A 20,140-nucleotide genomic window follows, 5' to 3' on the forward strand; every position below is an offset into this window, starting at 1 on the left:
ACAGGAGCTCTTGGGCGCCAAAGGCGCGCCCCCTGAGGGCAGGGATGCGGCCTGTTTTGCTCATAGCTGTATTCTCAGTGCCTGGCACAGCGAGGGCTCACAACACCTTTGGTGACTCAGTGAGGCGCTTTGACCCCCTCCAGTGGGGGCTGGCTTCGCTCTGCTTCCCTCTCCCTTCACCCCAGTCCAGAAGGAGCCCAAGGGGGAGGAGTCCCTTCCATTCCTTCGTTCCCTCCTTCGTGGGTTGGTCGGTTCATTCGCTCGTTCATTCATTAGTACATTCATTCCACTCCTCCCCCCTCCAACCAGGCGTTTGGCTGGTGCGCTACGTTCCCGGGCAGTCTGGTCCGACCCTCCCCCGATCTCAGTCCCGCCCCCTTCCCGCCCTGCCCCCTCTCCGAGCCAATCGGAGCCGAGGGGCCGGGCGGGGCCGGGGCCGGGGCGGGGCCTCGCTCCCCAACTACCCTCGGCGGCGCCCGCGGCTCCGGAAACGCGCCGCGGGGCTGCTGGGCTCAGCCGGGCGCTGGCGGCTCCGTGGCGCTTCCTGCCACGCCGGGCCTGCCTGGGCCACGCCAGCCGAGGGCCGGGCGTCAGCCGCCGCCGGGCCGGGGTGAGCGTGCGGGCCACGGGAGGATGCGCACTGGGCGCGGGAGGGTGTGTGGGGCCGAGGTGATCGTTTGAGCCACGAGAGGATGTGCTGGGAGCCCGGGACAGTGCTCGGGTCGCAGGTGAATGTGTGGGGCCAGGGTGATCGTTTGGGCCACGAGAGGATCTGCAGGGGGCGGCCCAGGAGAGTGTGTGAGGCTGGAGTGAGTGTTCCCGTGAGTGCGGTGAGAGGGCGTCCAAGCCTTGTTGGGGGTGGGGAGGGCCCGCGGAAGCTGCTCGGCCCAGGGGCCAGCAGGAGAGGGGGACGGATCCTGGATGGCTGGTACTAGGAGGCCCTAAGGCCTTCCCTCGGCAGGCGGGGGGCGGCGGTCAGGGGCGGGAATCGTGAATGTGCGGAGGCCTACGCTGCTTTCTGGGGAACGCTAGAGGGTGGGAACCGGTCAGTATGTGGAGGAGGGGACCCCCGCCCCAAGCGCAATGGAGGCCGAGGGGGAGAGGGCGTTGGCTGAGGGGTTAAAGGGTTTGTCTGTCTTGGGGAGGGGCTGAGCCGCAGTCAGGGGCGCCGGGTGGGTGAGCTGGAGACGGTTCCTGCTGGTGGAGTCCCTCCTTTCCTTTTGGGTGGGAGTCGAGCCTCAGCTTGGCGGGGAGGGTGGCGGGGTAGCCTAGTGCCCAAGATCTGTGAGGGAGGGGGAGGGGGCAGCCCTTGCTGGGTGAAGACCAGCTCAAGTCTCTCCGTCTGAACAGGGCTTTTTCTGTCACTCGTCTGGGGGCCACCATCTCCAGCTCCAGTACCCCCCCCCCAAAAAACTCCTTTGCTGCCTCCTCTAGTCTATATTTGGGTGATTAATTACATGTCTTTTTCCATCCTCCCCCCACACGGTCGCCTACCGCCCTAAGCCCATGGTCCCTTTCAGACACCCCCCCCCCCAGTCCTGGCCCTCTTCCCGGAGGTCCCACCCCGTTCCAACTGACACCCTCCAGCCAGCGTTGGCCTAGCCCGGCCGCCAGCCCCCTTCAGTCTCCTTGGTCAGTGAAATATTTCCTCTTCAACCTCAGACCCGACATTTTTCTTTTACCAAAGGTTTTCAGATGGGATTGCTAGAACAGCACCCCCTCTGGGTACTAATGCTGCTGGCCCCATCCCCCATCCTCCCTCCCCCATTGAGCCTTTAAGTAGAAGCAGGTTCCACAGTGCCTGGTACAGCACAGTCCGTTCCCCAAAAATGTGTTCAAGTGAGAGACCCCTTGGAGAATCACTGGAAAGTGTAAATTCTCTTCCCAGGAGTCTGACGGCACAGAGAGCAGGATCCATTCAGGAGGCTCATGGGCTGGAATCCTGTCTGCTGAGCACTGGAGGTAAGGAAGCCTCCAGATTCTAGACAGGCACAGCTCCACAGTCCAGTTGCCTGAGTGCTGGTTGAAAATGCAACTCCGTGGCCCCACTCACCCCTGCTACTCTGCCCTTTGAGCTCTTAGCAGACCCCAGGCCAGCATTCTAATCCACCGATCCAGCCCTGACCCTTACCTCCCTGGGCTCCCCAAATGGCCCAGGGCCCCTTGAAATTTGCACAGCATCTCCTACCCCCATTTAGAATCTTTCAAATCCAGGGCAGTGTAACCTAAACGAAGCTATACTTACAATTTGTTTTGATTTTTAGTAAGATGCCATGCGTCTTCTTGGGGAAATGGGAACATAAACCTTTCCTCAATTAAATACAACAAACACTACAAAATCCCCTTCTGGTCTACCTTCTGGCTTTTTATAGAAGGAAAAGAAAATGGAAACCTAAACTGAGAGGGACAGGTGCCCAGGCAGAGTGAGAGAGGGAAACTGGGGAAGATGAGACAGATGCCTCCCACCCACGCATACAGAAAAAGACGCTCGCAGATACTAACCGCCTAGAGAAACAGGCTTCGCTGGTGAAACACTCTCTCTTTTGGCCCTTTAGGATTCTACCACTTCTAGTAGCAGCACATTGGCACAGTACAGAGTGGCCAGACAGGTTGAGAGCCCATGAAGGCCAGGCCCAGCTCCAGCCCAGGGGCTCAGCTCAGCATCCCAGACTTGCCTGGCTGCAGTGGGTCGGGATCGTGACAATTTGTGTTCCGTCTCACAGCCTGTCCTTTGGTCGAGCACTCACGACCCAATAAGACCTGTTCCCAGACGGCGCCCCCAAGCCTGCTTCTGTCCCCCTGAATTATTTTAGTCCAACAGGTGGGACCTTACCTGCCTGACTAATCACTCAGAATTGTTCTGAGACACGATGAGCCATCACTGTGTGTCTCTTTTGGGTAAGTCTGGGTGTTTACAGACCATGTCTGCTGGCCTTAAAGCTGGCCATGCTGTTAGAAGGCCCCATGGGTGAGGATGTAGACAATGAGAAGTATTGTTTCCGTTCTGAAAGCACTCATATTTTCATATATGCCAGTGTCACTGAAACATCTTTGCCCAGAGATGGTTCTCTCAATCTAAGCGACATGAATCAAAGGAGAACTGATATCCAGCAAGGAGAATTGGGAATCCAGGTGGTCATTTGGATGGGAGAGAGGGCTGAAGGCACCCATGTGAGTAGATGCTGAAGAGTGAGGTCTCTTGTGTGACTATAAAGACACCCTCTGGGGAAGTTTTGCTCTGGCCCAGAATCAAACAACTCCAGGAGCCACCTGTTGTCTTCTGGGGCCTGAGGACATTCTGCTACGGGACTTTATTTTGATACTCCAGGGAGTCCAGGTGTTTCTGATATCCCTTAGAAGTTTCTGGAAGCTGCCAAATAGATCTAGTTTGGGTTGCCTTGCTGCCTCTCCCTTGCTCCCACTGCCCAGAGAAGGACCGTATCTGCTGAGGATGTTGCTTGGTTGTTTGTGCCATGGAATCGGTGGAATCCTGATATTTTAGGCTTGGAAGCTATCTTTACTAGTAGCCAGACAGCCTGAGGAGGAGTCTAGAGCTCAAAGGCAACCAGACAGCACCTAATTATTCACTACTTTTTGTGACATGGGTTGTTTTTGTCTCCATTAAATTCAACTCTTAATTTCTGATCTTTCAGGTCAAAGTGGAATGATTATTTTGATTCTCTTAATGTTTGATTCCATATGGAAAATTCAATTTAAATAAGTTGTCTAAAATTTACATGGCCGTCGGGCCCGGCCCTATGGCCCAGTGGTTAAAGTTCTGTGTGCTCCACTTCGGCGGCCTGGGTTCGCGCGTTCAGATCCTGGGCACAGACCTACACCACTCATCAGCCATGCTGTGGAGGTGTCCCACATGCAAAAAATGTAGAGGAAGATAGGTGCAGATGTTAGCTCAGGGCTAATCTTCCTCAAGCAAAAACAAAGAGGAAGATTGGCGGCGGATATTAGCTCAGGGCGAATCTTCCTCAGCAAAAAAAAATTTACATTGCCGTGTAAAGCACATATCAGGAACATGTGTTCACTCACATGAGCTCTCATGTTTTAGAAAACATGATTGTTCAGATCGTCAGGCGGTAGGTTAGCATTGACCTGAGTCCCCTGTGTTCATAAGGCACTTGCAGTGTTCGTGGCACTTGGCTAGGTCCAGGGCGGAATCTGCAGTAACCTTGCTAGGGCTTTCACTCTGGGAGCGGATAGTCGTTAGACTACACTTCAGATCCCACTTTAAGAAGGAAGATAACAGTGTTTATATGAAGAGACGGAGATTGGTTTTCCCAGAGTCTTTGTCGGAACTTCCATTTCGCTGGTGGGGATAGGCGTGCATCTTAGGAGATTTGGGGCGTGCTTTTCCACGGTGAGCGGAAGTGCCTTGTATTCAAGGGCAGCATCACCCTCTGTATCCATCGGGTGCACGACGATGATTTTCATATTCTGCCTGGGATTGCTTTGACCTTGATCTCCAAAGGTCTACTTTTGGAAGGTAGTGGACACCTGTATTTGTCACTTTTCTCACAGCGTCCAGCTTCTTTTTCAGATTACTTTGAGCATTTTAAAGTCAAGCAGTTGTGCAACATAGCTTCTGAATGATGAGATTTTCTCCAGGACTGATGATCATTTTATTTTTAACTGCAGTGAGAGTTAATGGGTACTATCTTTTTAAATGATCTTCCTTTGCCTCTCCTAAAGCTTTTACCTGATACACTTGGTCGGTTATGCAGAGTTTAGCTTCCTTTTGTGAAAGCGGGACTCGCTGCCCCCCCCCACCCCCACTTTTCTGAGCACCTTCTAAATGATCTCTGTGTGTCCTTGGGCTGTTACTGTGGACAGTGATCTGAAGTGCAGTCAGGTTAAGGCCCCTGGGCAAGTCTGGTACAGGAAGGGCCACTCCTGTTGCTGCACAGGAAGGGAGAATTAACAATCCACTTGGGGTTTGCGGCTCCAGGATTTTAACAGTTAATCATACCGGTTAAGTAAAAGCACTTCGGTAGGATCTGCTCAATTAAATGGAACGCTTCACGAGGGTTTGCTCAATTAAACGTGGGTGGCTTGGAAGAAGTGTGTGTGAGTGTGAGAGAAAGAGAATGATTTGTGTATCTGTTGCACAGTGAGTGTCTGTGATGGCCTGTTAATAGGATGATTTAAAGCCAGTTCCCAAAACCTGTGTGTACCATTAGGCTGCAAGGACACTGATAAGTGCCTCGCCTGTGGCTGTGGCCTGGTGTTAGAGCGTTGCATTTGATTTCTCTCTTCTCTGGTCTGATTCAGAAGTCTCAAATCTTGGGAGCTGGACTTTAGGCAAGTTACTTAACCTCTGAGATCCGTGACTTCCTTCACCATGAAATGGAGGTGGTAATAACTAAAGGTTGTAATAATTAAATGTAATTGTGTGGAGGGAGAGGCTCGGTGCCAACACGTAGTAGATGCTCCATTTAACACGCCCCTCCCCCACATTTTATCATGTGCCTGCTCAGTGCCAGGAGCTGCTGCAGAGGCTGGGGATTCGGGGCTCACCAAGAAAGAGAAAACCCCTGCCCTGTGGGAGGTGACATTTCTCTGGGGGAGAGTCAGGTAAAAGCAAGCAATGTCAGAGGATAATTTTTAGGTAGTGAAAGGTGTCATGAGTAAACCCTGATGGGGCTGCAGAGTGAAGATGTTGAGAGGTGACATTTCAGTGAGGCCTGAGTTCTTAGAAGGAGCCCCCTGTGGCAGATTCAGAGGCCCTGAGGGGTATATCTAGAACAGAATGGAGGCCCGAGTGTCTGGAACGAATGACTGAGGTGCAGGATATGGGCCTGGTGGGTTGGGCCAGAGCCTTGTGGGGGGAAAGGCCTTAAGTCTCTGGCCTGAGGGCAGTGAGATGAGGTTTGTAACAGGCTCTCTTTCTCAGAAGGTCACTGTGAGATGCTCTCCTCTCCATTCCACTTGGCAGCAAAAGCTCAATGTCAATTGGAAGTGAATTTTTAAAAATGAATTGTATAAGTAATCTGTGACCAGTTCATTTTGTATTGGAAGCCCAAGTCAAACCAGACATCAAATGCATACCAGGAAGAATCCAACCGCTCAGAGGGGGCCCTGCCCAGATGACAGTGGGACACAAAGGACTTGCCTGCTGGGCACCTGAAGACTTCGTTCGCACACCAGGGAAACACCTATGTTGTTTAATAGGAAACGCCTATTAAAGATGGGAAGGGAGCTTCCATGGACCTTGGGATCAAAGGAGGCCTTCTGCTCACACCTGTCCATGGCGCTGATAGCTTGGGAGGATGAGCCCAGGAAGTCACAACCCCATGGTCCTGCTTCCAAGCTTTCTGGGACTGCCCACACATTCCTGCCAGCCCTTCTCCCCTGTACCTGCCTTGCCCATGTGAGCACCTCAGGGTGTCACCCAGCTTTAAGGGCCGTTCCCCATTGCCTCCTTGGCCTCAGCCCTGTCCTCTCGCATACTGAGCATCTTTCTTATCCAAAGTCTACCCAAATCTTCTTAAATTGTTATTCTTTTCTATTACCAAAGAAATGCAGCTTTGTTACTAAAAATTCGCACGTTGTGGAAATGGTAGAAGACCTTTCTAGACCTGGGCTCAAGCCCAGTGTGGTGCACATTGCAGTACGGGTGTGCTCATTTTAGCTATGGATCACTCAGTTTCTTTCTTTTTTACCTAAAATGCAAATATATACTTAGCTCTTCTCTCCCCTTCCTCTACCCTCTTTGGATATTTTAATAAACTTACTGTCTGTCTGCATCTTCTAAGAAGAATTCAAATTTTTGTAATCTGCTGCCTTGGCCACCTGTTGATTTTTTTTTCACTTATTTATTTATTTTTCTTTTTTTTCCCCCCTTGTTTCCTACAACCTGTTGATTTTGTACATAAGCTCTTCAGTTTTCTTCTTGCTCTGAGTTCTAGGACTCCCTAGTAAGGTCCCCAGAGCTCTGAGTCATATTCGTCACTCACCCTCTCCCTCTTGTTTCTATGACATTTGGATTATTTAGACCCTTTCTGTTGGTTAAAGTATATTGTTTTCCATCCTTTTACTTTTATCCTATCTATGTCTTTACATTTAAAGTCTTTATAAAGTTTCTTGTAGATAGCATATGGTTGAGTCTCTTTTTTAATGCAGTCTGATAATCGCTGCCTTTTAATCAGAGTGTTTAGTCCATTTCCATTTAACTTAATTACCCATTTGGTTGGATTTTAAATTTGCCATCTTCTGTTTGTTTCTACTTATCCCATCTTTTCTTTTTCCTTTGTTTCTTTACCTTTCTTCTTTTGAATTATTTTTTAGAATTGTGTTTTATCTCCACTACTGGCTTATTAGCATTGCCTCAGTCTTGGAGGGCTTCCTGAAATACCCAATCATGTTTTACTTCTACATATGTTCTAAACCCCACACTACCTTATTATTATTTTTACTTTGAATGTTACTTTTTAAAAATTTAAAAATGAAGGAGGTAAAAACGTTTTATGTTCCCCACATATTTACATTCCTGGTGTTCCTCATTCCTTTGTGTGGATCCAGGTTTCCATCTGGTATCATTTTCCTTCACCTGAAGAACTTTCTTTAATATATCTTGTAGTACAGGTCTGCTGGTGGCAAATCTCTCAGCTTTTGTTTTTCTGAAAAAGTTTTTATTTTGCGTTCATTTTTTAAGGATATTTTCCCTGAATGTAAAATTCTAGGTTGACAGTGTTTTTTTTCCTTTAGCACTTTAAAAATGTGCTTCACTTGTTTTCTGACTTGACATTTTCTGATAAGAAGTCAGCAGTTATTCTTATCTTTGCTCCTCTGTATATAACATTTTCCCCCCTCTGGCTGCTTTAAGATTTTCTCTTTATCATTGGTTTTCAGCAGTTTGATTATGATGTGTCTTGGTGTATATGTGTGGGTTTTTGGTTTTGTTTTTTGTTTCTTGCTGTTTGTGTCTTGCATCTAGTTTTCATCAAAATTTAGAAAAAACATTTTCAGCCATTATTTCTCCAACTATATTTTTATCCTCCCCCCCTTTTCCTCATCTTCTCAGATTCCAGTTACCTGTGTGTTAGACCATTTTCTATCATTCTCAGGTTACTAAGAATGTGTTTTTAATTTTTTTTTTCTTTCTAAGCTTCATTTGGGATAGTTTCTGTAGCTACGTCTTCAAGTTTTCCAACCCGTTTTTTTGGCAGTGTCTAATCACATCCAGTGAAACTTTCATTTTAAATATTATAATTTCGCCTCTAAAAGTCCCATTTGGTTCTTGTTTATATTGTCCATTTTCTCATTACGTTCCTGATTTTTTTAAAATACTTATACATAGTTAAACTAGCTGTTATCCTTGTCTGTGAGGTCTATCTGATCATTTCTGAGTGTTTCTATTGAGATTATTTTCCTTGTCATATTTTTCTGCTGCTTGGCATTTTAATAATTTTTTATTGGGTGTTGGACATTGTAGAGATTATGTTGTTGAGTGTCCAGATTTTGTTGTTTCACTTTGAAAAGTGTTGGATTTTGTTTTTTGGAGGTAGTTATGCGTGGAACAATTTCATCCCTTTGAGACCTATTTTTAAGCTTTTCTAGAGCAGGTCCAGGGCCGCCGTGGTTCCAGGGATAGATCAGTCGTACTATGAAGGCATGGCCCCACTGCTTCTCTGCTGAATGCCCCAGCTGATCACTGAGGACTCTGTACTCTGCTTGTTTGGACCCTTACCATCTCCCTACTTTTGTGTGTCCTGGGAATTGTTCAGCTTTCAGCATTCTGGTTGTTCTTTTACCAGGTTTTGGGAGTTTCACTCGATGCACACACAACTTAATGGTCAGGAAAGACTCAAAGAAAGCCTGAGGTAGGTTTTTATTTAGAGCTCTTCTTTCTGCATAGCTCCCTCCTTTCTGGAACTCTGCTCTGCAACTTGCAGCTGCCTCAGCTGCCCTGAGCGCTGGTCTGTGTCTTGATGAAGGCACCAAGCTCTGTTTGGGTCTCCCTTCCCTACACTCTCAATCTGGAAATTGCCTGCGGGCAGAGAGCTGAGGCGATGATAAGGCTCACTTCATTTGTTTCTCTTCTCTTGGAGATCATGATCCTGCACTGCCTGCTGTCCGCTGTCTGAAAACTGTGTCACATCGATTTTGTCCATTTTCCTACTTGTTTATGGCAGGACATTAAATCTGCTCCTTGTTACTCCATCATGGCCGGAAGTAGAAGTCTCTATCCATCCCTTTTAACGTAACATCTAAATTTATGTAAAAGTCTTTCTAGAGTATCTGGGTTTTGTACTCCTCGAGCTCGTGTAAAATGCTTTCTTTTCATTTAATTATGAATTGAATTGAATTGACCTGACATCAGAGCAGAAACTGTGTTCCTGTTTCTTTGAACTCACTGAAGTGGGAGGCCTATGATGCACACGTGTCTGTGGCAGGATCTTCTGATATTTCACATTTTCTGCAATCTGGAAGGAAACGGTAACTTGTATATATTGTTCAGATCTTTTATTTCGCAACTTGGTGTTTGAAGATCTCTTTTTTTTCCTCCACAAAGCCGCAGTACATAGTTATATATCCTAGTTGTGGGTCCTTCTAGTTCATCTATGTGGGACGCCGCCACAGCATGGCTTGATGAGTGCTGCGTAGGTCCGCGCCCAGGATCCAAACTGGTGAACCCCAGGCTGTCGAAGCGAAGCGTGCAAACTTAAGCGCTTTGCCCCTAGGCCGGCCCCTGATGATCTTTTTTTTCTTCTTTTGAGGCTTCTTTTTCCAGCTGTTTTATTCAACTTTTCATTTTGTCAAATATGTAACAGAAATGTTCTTGTTTGTAGCAGTCTTACTGTCACCTGGCAAATTGTTTCAGTGGGGTGGGGTGTGGCCTTTAAAGGGCCTTGCTGCTTATCAGAAAGCCCCGGCTCCTGCTCTTTGTTGCCCTTCTTCCCTCCAGTGGCCCAGTCTGTTTTTTTGTTGCTCCTACAAAGTTTGAAAGGATCTCTCACTTCCTAGTTTCTTCTGATATTCGTTTGGGGACATTTCCTTCTGCAGTGTGAGCATTGACCACTTTGAGGCAGGCTTGCTAGGAGGGCTGTGGCCAGCCTGTCTCTGAGAGCCGGTCTCCCCACCGTTGGCTCTCAGTCTGGCTGTCTTCTCCAAGCTGTGCCTGGGCTAACATTCATTTGTCTTGTCTGGGCTCCCTCTAGCCTGCCTGTATTAATTCTTTGCCAGCCCACTTTCTCCACTGTTTAGGATATTTTTTCTTAGACGTCCCCATGCTCTGTCTTGTCACTTAGCTGCTATGCAAGAGAAGATTCAACAAGATTTAAAACCTCAGAAAAGAAAATCACCAGTCTCATCCCACGGGACCCAGAGACAGGGCTGCTGTCACTCACTGCTCTTTTCACTTTCCTTAGCTCCGCCTGCCCCCCAGGGTCTTGCCCTTCCCCAGGATGGAGCCCCAGGAAACCAGGTGCTGGCAGGCCCTCTTGAGATGCTCGAGGCCCAGGTGAGCTGTGCTTCCCTCTGCCTGGTTTGGGAATCTGTCACTGCTCCCTAATTCAGGCCTCAGCCTCTGCCTCTTGCCCTAGCATGACACACGGCAGGGCCTGAACCCCAGCTGCTGCCTTTCCTCCCTTCCTCTGCTTCTCTCCCCAGAGTCTGCCAAGGAATGGATGTCCACTTGGCTTGTAATTCCCATCATACCAGTGGGGGAGCTGAGTTTCAATCCAGGAAAGTGATTGAACTGAGGTCCCTTGGGAAGACAGTGGAAGGCCAGGACCATGGCCCAGGTCTCCTGGTGCTTGATCAGGTTCTCTTTCAAGGACTTCTTGAGGCTTGTGGTTAGATCTCCATGTTAGCAACACACACCCACTCCAGACTCTCACCTCTTGTCCCTGGGGTTATTGGCACTGCCCCTTTCTCATTCTAGAATAGGTGGAAGGACTGATTATCCCTGGGAATTCTTTCAGGATTTGGTGATGTTTGGCAGTGTGGCACAGTACCTCACAAAAAGGGAGTGGTTAAGGCTGGACTTTGAGCAAAGGACACTGGCATATTACGGGAACGTGACCTCCGTGGGTAAGGATGCCCCTAGCCCTTCCACCAGCTTTGCCTGCAGCTTCATGGTACTACACAGCTGGGAGTGGGATGAGGGGCAGCTGGTGTGGCCCTACACAAGCTCACCTTCCAGGGGCTTGTGCCCCCTGGGGATGGGCTGTAAGAAAATGCAAAGCGTCTGCCCCAGCCAACACCTCAAAGTGGCAAGGCTCCCTTCAACTCCTAATGGCATGGAAAGAAGCCCCTCAGTCTTTTACTGGGTTGCACGTGTGAGGTCGGGAGGGTTCTTAGGAGGAGAGACTGCTGGGGGTCAGGTTTGGGAATTGTGGAAGAGCACGAAGTTCACCGTGCAGGCCCTGAGGTGGGTGGGTCAGGAGAAAGGGAGGATCGGCTCCTCAGGACGACCACCTGGCACTCCACCCGGGTGGGCCCAGAGCTGGCCTCGTCCAGCCCCTGGAAGGAGCTGGCCCTTAGGAAAGGCATTTGAAGTGGATGGTTGACTTGCCTATGGTCACGGCCAAGCCAGCCTTTGAGGATTGAAAGGGTTTCCCCTTGGAAGGTGTCAGCCTGTTCCTGCCCTGTTCTCATGTCATCTTTGGCTGCTGCCGTAACCTGTCTCCTTTTCCATGAGCAGGAGTTCCTGTTTTGAATCCTGCCTTGGTCTCTTGCCTGCTGTTGGTATCAATCCCATCCCATAACGTGGATCGAGCTAAGCTTTCTGGTGAGTGAAAAAGAAATGTGAGGAAATCGTGGGGGAGGCCTAGCTCAGGCTTTGGGGACTGAATGTGGCTGCTCCTTAACCACAGAAGGGGAGGCCTTTTCAGGGCCACTTTGGTAGGGAGCGTCCAGCAGTCAGGCCCTTCTGGCCCTTCCCTCTGTGGTCCTGGCTTCTGGTTGGGTGAGCACCAGCCATCCTGCCCCGGTGGCCTCCAGGCCCAGTGCTCAGCAGCTGTCTCAGGAGGAAAGCGATTCTTGACAAAGGAGAGTAAGCTCCTTCCGTCCTCCTCTGAAGACTGCAGTGTCTTGTGGTTCTCATTTCAGAAAGCGTGTCAGTGACCCAGCGTCGGACCATGGGTGAAGAAGCCCAGCCACAGGAGATGGCGTCTACAAGCTCCCCGAGCACCAGTGAGCCCAGCCCTGAGGTCAAACAGAATGGGGAGTCTGAGGGGAGCGGGGGGAGCCCCCAGAATCTGCCTGTAGAACATCACTTTGCGTGTAAAGAGTGTGGAGACACCTTTCGGCTTAAGGTCCTCCTGGTGCAGCACCAGAGAATTCACAGTGAGGAGAAGGGCTGGGAGTGCGGCGATTGCGGGACGGTCTTCCGGGGCGTCTCTGACTTCAACGAGCACCGCAAGAGCCACGTGGCTGCAGAGCCGCGGCCTGGCCCAAGTTGGGCCCTTGATGATGCCGTGGAGAAGAGGGAGCAAATGGAGAGGGAGGCAAAGCCCTTTGAGTGTGAGGAATGTGGGAAAAGGTTTAAGAAGAACGCAGGCCTCAGTCAGCATCTGCGCGTCCACAGCCGGGAGAAGCCCTTTGACTGTGAGGAGTGTGGGCGGTCCTTCAAAGTGAACACTCACCTCTTTCGACATCAGAAGCTTCACACTTCGGAAAAGCCCTTTGCCTGCAAGGCATGTAGCAGGGATTTCCTGGATCGCCAGGAGCTTCTCAAGCACCAGCGAATGCACACTGGCCACCTGCCCTTCGACTGCGACGACTGTGGCAAGTCCTTCCGAGGGGTCAACGGCCTGGCTGAGCACCAGCGCATCCACAGCGGGGCCAAGCCCTACGGGTGTCCCCACTGTGGCAAGCTCTTCCGGAGGAGCTCGGAGCTGACCAAGCATCGGCGCATCCACACAGGCGAGAAGCCCTATGAGTGCGGCCAGTGCGGGAAGGCCTTCCGGCAGAGCTCCAGCCTCCTGGAGCACCAGCGCATCCACACCGGGGAGCGGCCCTACGCCTGTGGCGACTGCGGCAAGGCCTTCCGGGGGCCCTCCGACCTGATTAAACACCGGCGCATCCACAGCGGACTGAAACCCTATGAGTGTGACAAATGCGGGAAGGCCTTCCGGAGGAGCTCCGGCCTGAGTCGCCATCGGAGGACCCACAGTGGAGCAAGACGCTGCGAGTGCAGTGAGTGTGGCCGTGTGTTCAAGAGGCGGTCGGCGCTGCAGAAGCACCAGCCCACCCACCAGGAGTAGATGGGGCCTGCAGGCCCTCAGCTGTCAGCGGGTTCCCGCGGGGGACCCGCGTCCCTAGAGGGGGATGGCAGAGCCCAAGGAGGTGAACAGTTTTGTAGCACTTACATATTTTATTGTCAGAAAGATTGAAACCAATTTATACTGCCACCAGCAATTTATAAGTGTACGTGTTTCCCATTTTGCCTATCAAGAGTAGCTTTTGCCATTTTAATTTATTTTGGCCAGTTTAACTAGCATAAAGTACCTTCAAGGTATTTAAATCCACAGGCCTTGAATCTGAGAATTAGAGAAGAGAAACCAGATGTGAGGGTGGCGAGGGGGCTCATTGGTCCCCTCCTCCAAGCTCCCCCCTCAGGGAAACTAAGACACAGAGCTATTCAATGATGGCGTCAATAGAAAGTGATCGCCACTCTCCCGAAGAGAAGCTCACCCCAGAGTTTGTAGGCCTACTTGAATTTATGAATTTTTAGGCATGTAAATAGAATACTCAAATGTCTTATAATATTTAATTTATTAATTTAGTTATACATACATATTGTAAATCACATATTATATAGAATAATATATTAATTTAGAAAATACTCCTTTTTTCCTTTGCTCTGTGCCATGAGATCATTTTATTCTAACTCCTCACGTTCATTTCTGGCCTCACCACCTTCACCAACCCCGGAGCCCCTTTTGAGTCATCAGACCGTTTCAGAGCACATCCACTGGCTTCCATCCATCTGAGCTGTGTGCCATGTAGCACTGTGACAGTCCCTGCACAAAACTCTCGCTAGAAGTTTCCTCCCAAGCTGTAAGTACATGTTCATGTAACGTTAGGCCGATTGTGGTTGTTTTTAATTTGTCCCGTAGCTCTACAACATAACCCCTTAACGTGTTGCTTTTTTAAATCACCTTTAAAAGACTTTTGTTAAACATCTAAAATTTGTCATTGTGAGGTCATATTCCTAGGAATAAGCACCGAATCTGGGTTAAATTACTTTTGCGCCTTTTTTTCTTAAACCAATTCAATCTGGTGACTCCCATGTGTATCCAAAACTAGCTTCGATTGGGGTTTGTTTCAGGCGAATGGGTCTTGTCCTCAAGTGGCACTATGTTGTTCAAAATACCGTAGTGGCGAGAGCATCCCCATAATAACAGGCATTTCAAGGACTCAAGTGTAAGGTGGCGCCTCCTTTTCCAGAACCATAGCCTTTCCTCATATGGGGCCTAGATGGTACTTCTCCAACCCTCCGTTCTCGGCTCTGTGTGATGGGGTGATCACAGGACTACCTCCTACGGTTACTGTGAGCACTGGACCGTGGCGCCTGGCGTGGAGGTACACACTCACTGAAGGTCATCTGCTGTCATCGTCTTAGTTATTGCTGTCATTCCATGGCTCGTTAGTACCAGAAGTGGGGATGGACCCAGACCTGCGGACTCCTAGTCTCATCTTTTGTTCTCTCATGCGATGACTGAAGTACTGTTTCCGTTTCCTTGCATGCAAATCGTACGTTCATCTCCTTTGACCAGTTGTCAAGTTGCCTTTGGATATATTGACTTTACACAGCGGTTCTTTCCGTATCGATTGTGATGGTCTCTTTTCCAATTTTATTGCTTTACTCTTTGTAGCAGTTTTATTACATTTTTGTTGCACAAGTGTTTAATTTTTACGTATCCAAGCCCTCATTGTTGTCCGTTGAGTCGTAAGTGTCGTTGCTGCAGTAGTTAGATATGATGACATTTTCTTCTGGAATTTTAATTACAAATGAAAAGTTGAAAGCCCTGCCCCACCAGAAGGTGGACGCACCAGGTGGGCAGGCTGGATGGGGATGGGCCGGAGAAGCAGGCTCGCTCCTCATCCAAGATGCAGACTCCGTGCATGTCTGTGGGCAGTCCTTGACTATCCAGCCTGGCCTCTCACGCACACGAGAGAAATGTCCATCGCAGATTGGCCAGAACACTCTGACTGTTCCTCAGTATAGGCCCTAGCCATCAGCAGCGGGGCTGGGCCTCACCTAGATCAATGGGGTGGTCCAAACTCTGTCTTGGAAGGCCAGCCATGCTTTGAACTCGTGGGAGCCTTGGCCATGCCCGGCGTGGATTCAGTGCCTGAGCAGCAGATCCACCCAGGAGCCGTCCCCTCAAGCACAGGAAGACTCACCTGGCTGGCGCTGTCGCGTGGATCACATCCTCCTCCTAGCAAGTGAATCTGGGACTGGAAGGAGGTCAGTTTGGTGGCTTCTGCTTTTGGCAACTAGGGGGAAATCCACCCACGTGTTCTAATATCACTTCCTGCATCCATACCTAAGAGGGGCGGCAGAGCGAAGGCTTAGAGAAGACCCATGCCCCTCTGATGGCCTGTGTGTCATGGTGATAGAAGCTGGCCACACCAGGCCTTGCAGCAGCCGTGCCCAAGAGAGGCAATAAAACAAGGGTTTGGAGGGCCACGATGCCCTTCTGTGGCCCAAGTGGCATAGAAATAGAAGCTGGTCCTCCTGGGGCTGGGCTATCACTTCTGGCAGCCTCCCCCAGGAGGACCAGCAGCAAAGGCTGGCCAGGAACCTGGCCCATCCAGTGGCCTGCAGAGTCTGAAGGTAGAAGCCGGCCACGCTGGGGCTGTGGTGTGACATCCCGGCAGCTGTGCCTGGGGGGACACTAGAGAACCTGGAGAGGATGTGTGCCCTTCTGATGGGCCCACTGAGGCTGAGGTGGAACTCGTCAGTGGGCACATCTGGAAGAGCTTCTTAGGCCCCCATCCTGGGGAGCAGGGTCCCACAGTGACCCCTGTGGCCTTAGCCAGAAGGTACTCTGGAATGGCCCCCAGGCCACGCCAGTGGCTCTCTGTGACGTCTCCATCCTGACGCCCAGGCTGGAGAGAAGCCAACAGCGCTCGTTACATAGCAGTTCCTTTTGCTCTGTGGGCTTCAGCTCTCTCGGTAGCTGTGAATCTGTGGTCTGAAATCACTACTTCCTCCTCGGACCAGTTTTCTCTTTTCAAGCTGTTGTGACGTGTTTGATGCAACTGTCATTTGGTAAGGAATGTTGACATCCACGGAGGGCAAGTCTGGCACCTTTACCTGGAAGTACTCTGCCATTTCTTGCCCGTTCACTAGTCGTTTGTCAGGTTGTATGAAGGATCCAGATACAGTGTTGACTCGGAACTTTGTGTCGCCGTCGTCACTGCTCCATTTCTCCCCACCAGGACCCAGTGTCTCGGCATCCTGTCACACCCTCCTTTCCTTTTTTCCATTCTCGACTCTATAATTTCCTCTCAAACAAACCCTCTCCTAGAGTTAACACTACAGACCGTGTCCTTTCCGGCACTGTGTTTGCAGGTGAAGTCCGTGCTCTCTCAACGCAAGCAGTCTGTGGCTTTCGCTTGTGTCCTGTAGTTGCGCCAAGTTCAGTTTTTGCCTCTGGTCACTTGGGGGTGGGTTTCCTCGCACTCTCTGAGTGTGCTGCTGTGTCAGATGCAACATGTGGCTCAAGCTTCCCGCTGTGCGGCTGTCTGTGCGTTCGCGGAGCTACCTCACTTTGTTTTCTTTCTAATCACACATAGTCCTTTTGCAAGGGAAATGAGCAGTTGGGTTACACAGAATGCCAGCTCTCATTAGAAATGTATCTTTTTCTTATATTCTGAAAGAAACCCTCCATTGCTTTTATTAAAGTTTTGAACTTGCTGGAATTTTCAAAGGAAAGTAATTGTTTACCATTTTTGCTGCTTATGAAGATGAACTGTGTTGGTTAGTTGTGTCCTGCCCACTCTTGCAATTCCACAATGAGCCCCACCTGATCACAGGGGAAAACTTTGTCACATGGTGTTACATTGCACTTGCCCTGGGCTTTAGCCCTGTTGCATGCCATGTGACCCCCACCCCCTTCTAGGCCACATGAATTAAAGCAAAACTGAACACCTGACTCAAGGACAGCACCCGGTCATCAAAACTGGCTGGAGATGACGGGCCAGGCCTTTCAGTTTCTCCATCTGTGAAGTGCGAACAAGGAAACTGAGACAGACGATTCTAGTTGGTGGTGGAAGAATGAGGGAGCCACACAGTATTTAGAGGAGGTGCCCCTGTGGGCAGCACTGGCTCGAAGATCTGTGGGCTCCTGCTGGGTGCCCCAGAGCTGCCTCAATCCCAGCGCCCCAAGGGAGGCCTGACTCCATTGTGCTCTTGGATTTCTGGTGACTGCCCTCGTGGGTCCATTTGTGTCCCCGCCATAGACTCCCTTGACTTGAGCCAGCTTGAGTGGGTCTCTGCTTTTTGCAATCTGTCAAGAGCCAATTGCGTTTTACCCTGTGGCTGCTTCCTGAGAAGAACCACGTGGCTGGTTTTCCTCAGGTTCTACCCGGCCCGTGCTCCCTGCGCGAGCCCTGCCTGACTCGGAAACACCCGTTTAAATGTGGTACTGCGTTCTGTTCACCAAGATGGGTAAAAATCTCTGCCTTCTAGTCTCTGTGAGTTTGACCAATGCTTTTCTGTCTGGGTATTGTTCCTGTTCTGACCTTGTGTTTGCCCCATGAAATGAGTTAAGTCACCCCCCACCCCGTTCTTTATTTTGGGTGTCAGGCAGACTGGGGAGTGATAAGCTCCCTCTTACCAGGGTACTCAGCTTCTGTGGTTCTTATTGCATCGGTTTGGGTGTTACTTTCAAAAGTAGAAATGATCGCTTTAAACTTGGCCCTCGACATTATTTGCACATCTGAGAGCAGTAGCTGTGTCCCGCCGCAGTGCACATTTCGGTTGTTGGCGCTCTTTTCTAGTCCCTCCCTGTCTCCTTAACTTGTCTGTTATATGGCGCTTACTGTAATCAGCCTCGCACCCGCACCCACCCGCTAGATTGTGAGCTCTGAGAAGACAGGGTGGCCCTTCGTGTCTGATTCCCCTGCCAGACCCAGCACAGTGCCTTGCATCAAGTAGATTTCAATAAATATACGTTAAATGGCATTGATCTTCCTCGACTGACTTTGTCAAAGCTTGATTTATCCGCTCTTCCCTTGCTTCTTGCTCCACACTCTGGAGTTCTGCCTCCTCCTGGGCTCCAGATGCTGTCTCGGCCCCCACCTGCTGGACACTTGGAAGGGAGAAGAGGCGCCCTGGTGAGGAAGGGCTGGTTTTCCTGGAAGTTTGAGCTGTCCCTTGGCAGAAGGGGCCTGTCATTCAGCCAAGTGCCTTCCCCAACCCCGGCTAGGGCTCTCCCCAGAGTCTGAGTTCCAAGTGGGAGCAGAAGACCAGGCTGGTCCCTGAGCTCTTCCCCTGGGGACCAGGAATGGTGTGACAGAGGTGGCTTCTAGGACTGGAGAATCAGCCAGCACCTCTCTGGGCTGGGTGGGGATGGGAGCGGGGAGGTCACTCCTCTTGATGGCAAGTGGCTGGCCTCTCTCTAGTGACCATTGCCTCGGGAAAGGCTGGTAGTGAAGACAGGCCCCTGGCATCCTGACCCTCCCAAATGCAAACAGGACTCCGCCATGAAGGCAGCTGCCCAGTCCTGGAAGGACTAGCACAGAGTGGGCTCCAGGAGTGCTTGGGTTGGGCCCTGGTGGGCCATGATGTGTCCCAACAGGAGGGAGCAACATTTTGGAAAGGAGCGTGACTCCTCCCACCAACCCAGTGTCCCTAGAGGTACCTAGGCAAGGCCTGTGTCATCTTTTCTCCAGGGCCCATCCTCATCACGCTATCAATTTTCCTACCCCAAATGCAACATCTAGGCAGGTGGTGTGATACCATCCCACCCCACCCCCAGCCCAGCCGCCTCTGCTTGCAAGCCCCTTGTTTGGAAAGAAGCACTCGTTTGCTTTGCTGATTTTGTGATGTGCTTGCTACTGAGAATTCCAACTGTTTTTCCTTAAAATATGTGCAAGCTGTGTTCTGGCAAGCTTCAGTTATGCAAAAGTCAAGGCCACAGGTCCATTGGGACAGCTAATACTGGGCCCAGGGGACAGGGGAAAGCCTGGGGCTTTTCTCTTGGGGCCCTGTGGGCCTCTAGTAAGGGGTTGAGAATGTTCCTTCTGCCCCTCTCCTAGTGCGCCTGCCTTCCGGAGCCCTGCAGCTCTTCTGAGGCCCACCACAAGGCTTTGATTGCCTGGGAGTTCGCAGTCCCCCACCTTCACCTCATGGGCCAGCCTAGGTTCCACCCACAGCCGTCTGCCCCAGCCCACCTCTGTCTAGGTTGTGGCCCACCTAGGAGGGGCCACTGACATTGTTGAAGTCCATTCGGGCTGCTATAACACAAATGCCATGAACTTGGTGGCTTATAAACAACAGAAATGTATTGCTCACAGTTCTGGAGCTAGGAAGTCCAAGGTCAAGGTACCAGCAGAGCCAGGGCCTAGTAAGGACCGGCTTCCTGATTCATCGATGGCTGTCATTTTGCTGTGTTCTCCCATGATGGAAGGGGCGAGGGAGTGGCTCTCTGGGGTCTCTTTTTAAGGGCACTAATTCCATTCATGGGGGCTCCACCCTCATGAGCGCATCACCTCCCAAAGGCCCCCCCTCCCAATACCGTCACATTTGGGATTAGGATTTCAACATATGAATTGCGGGGAGACAGACATTCAGCCCATAGCAGGCACGCAGGTGGAAAGGGGAGCTTCTGCTTTGATGCTCACTGCATTTTAGCTTCCCCTTCCCCACAGTCCCCCAACCCATTAGCCTGAAGCTTTCAGAGCTGTACCGAGCTCCACCCTCACTAGCTCCTCCAAGAGACACTGAGCGCCTGCAGTGTGCCAGGCTTACTGGCCCAGATCATCACCGGAATACTGGGCTAAAATGCATTTCATTCAAAAGGCTGACTGCTGGGGCTGCCACTAGCCTCACATTGAAGCGCACCGTTGATGTGAATCCGAGGTGGCCCACCGCAGCTGGCCTGAGGCCATCACGCTGGTGATGAGTGGAAGAAAGAAGAGAGAAGGAAAGAGAAACCCCTGGCGG

General features: G+C 50.6%; 1 protein-coding gene across 7 annotated transcripts; it reads left to right on the forward strand.

Annotated features, from left to right (window-relative positions):
• Positions 1–464: 464 nt before the first annotated feature.
• On the forward strand, positions 465–18,157 carry ZNF275 (zinc finger protein 275). 7 transcript variants are annotated; one of them, XM_023633478.2, is made up of 6 exons: positions 465–610; positions 1,889–1,962; positions 10,383–10,474; positions 10,938–11,046; positions 11,660–11,746; positions 12,067–18,157. In XM_023633478.2, exons 3-6 carry the CDS (start codon positions 10,460–10,462, stop codon positions 13,221–13,223), a joined length of 1,368 nt encoding a protein of 455 aa, XP_023489246.2. In that variant the 5' UTR covers positions 465–610; positions 1,889–1,962; positions 10,383–10,459; the 3' UTR covers positions 13,224–18,157. The 7 variants fall into 7 exon arrangements, with proteins under 7 accessions (XP_023489246.2, XP_070114597.1, XP_070114600.1 ...); XM_070258495.1 differs by lacking the exon at positions 465–610 and adding an exon at positions 703–728; XM_070258496.1 differs by lacking the exon at positions 10,383–10,474 and having other exon boundaries at positions 475–610.
• The last annotated feature ends 1,983 nt before the right edge of the window (positions 18,158–20,140 follow it).

The sequence above is a fragment of the Equus caballus genome, chromosome X (assembly GCF_041296265.1).
Source record: "Equus caballus isolate H_3958 breed thoroughbred chromosome X, TB-T2T, whole genome shotgun sequence".
Taxonomy (NCBI): Eukaryota; Metazoa; Chordata; class Mammalia; order Perissodactyla; family Equidae; genus Equus; species Equus caballus.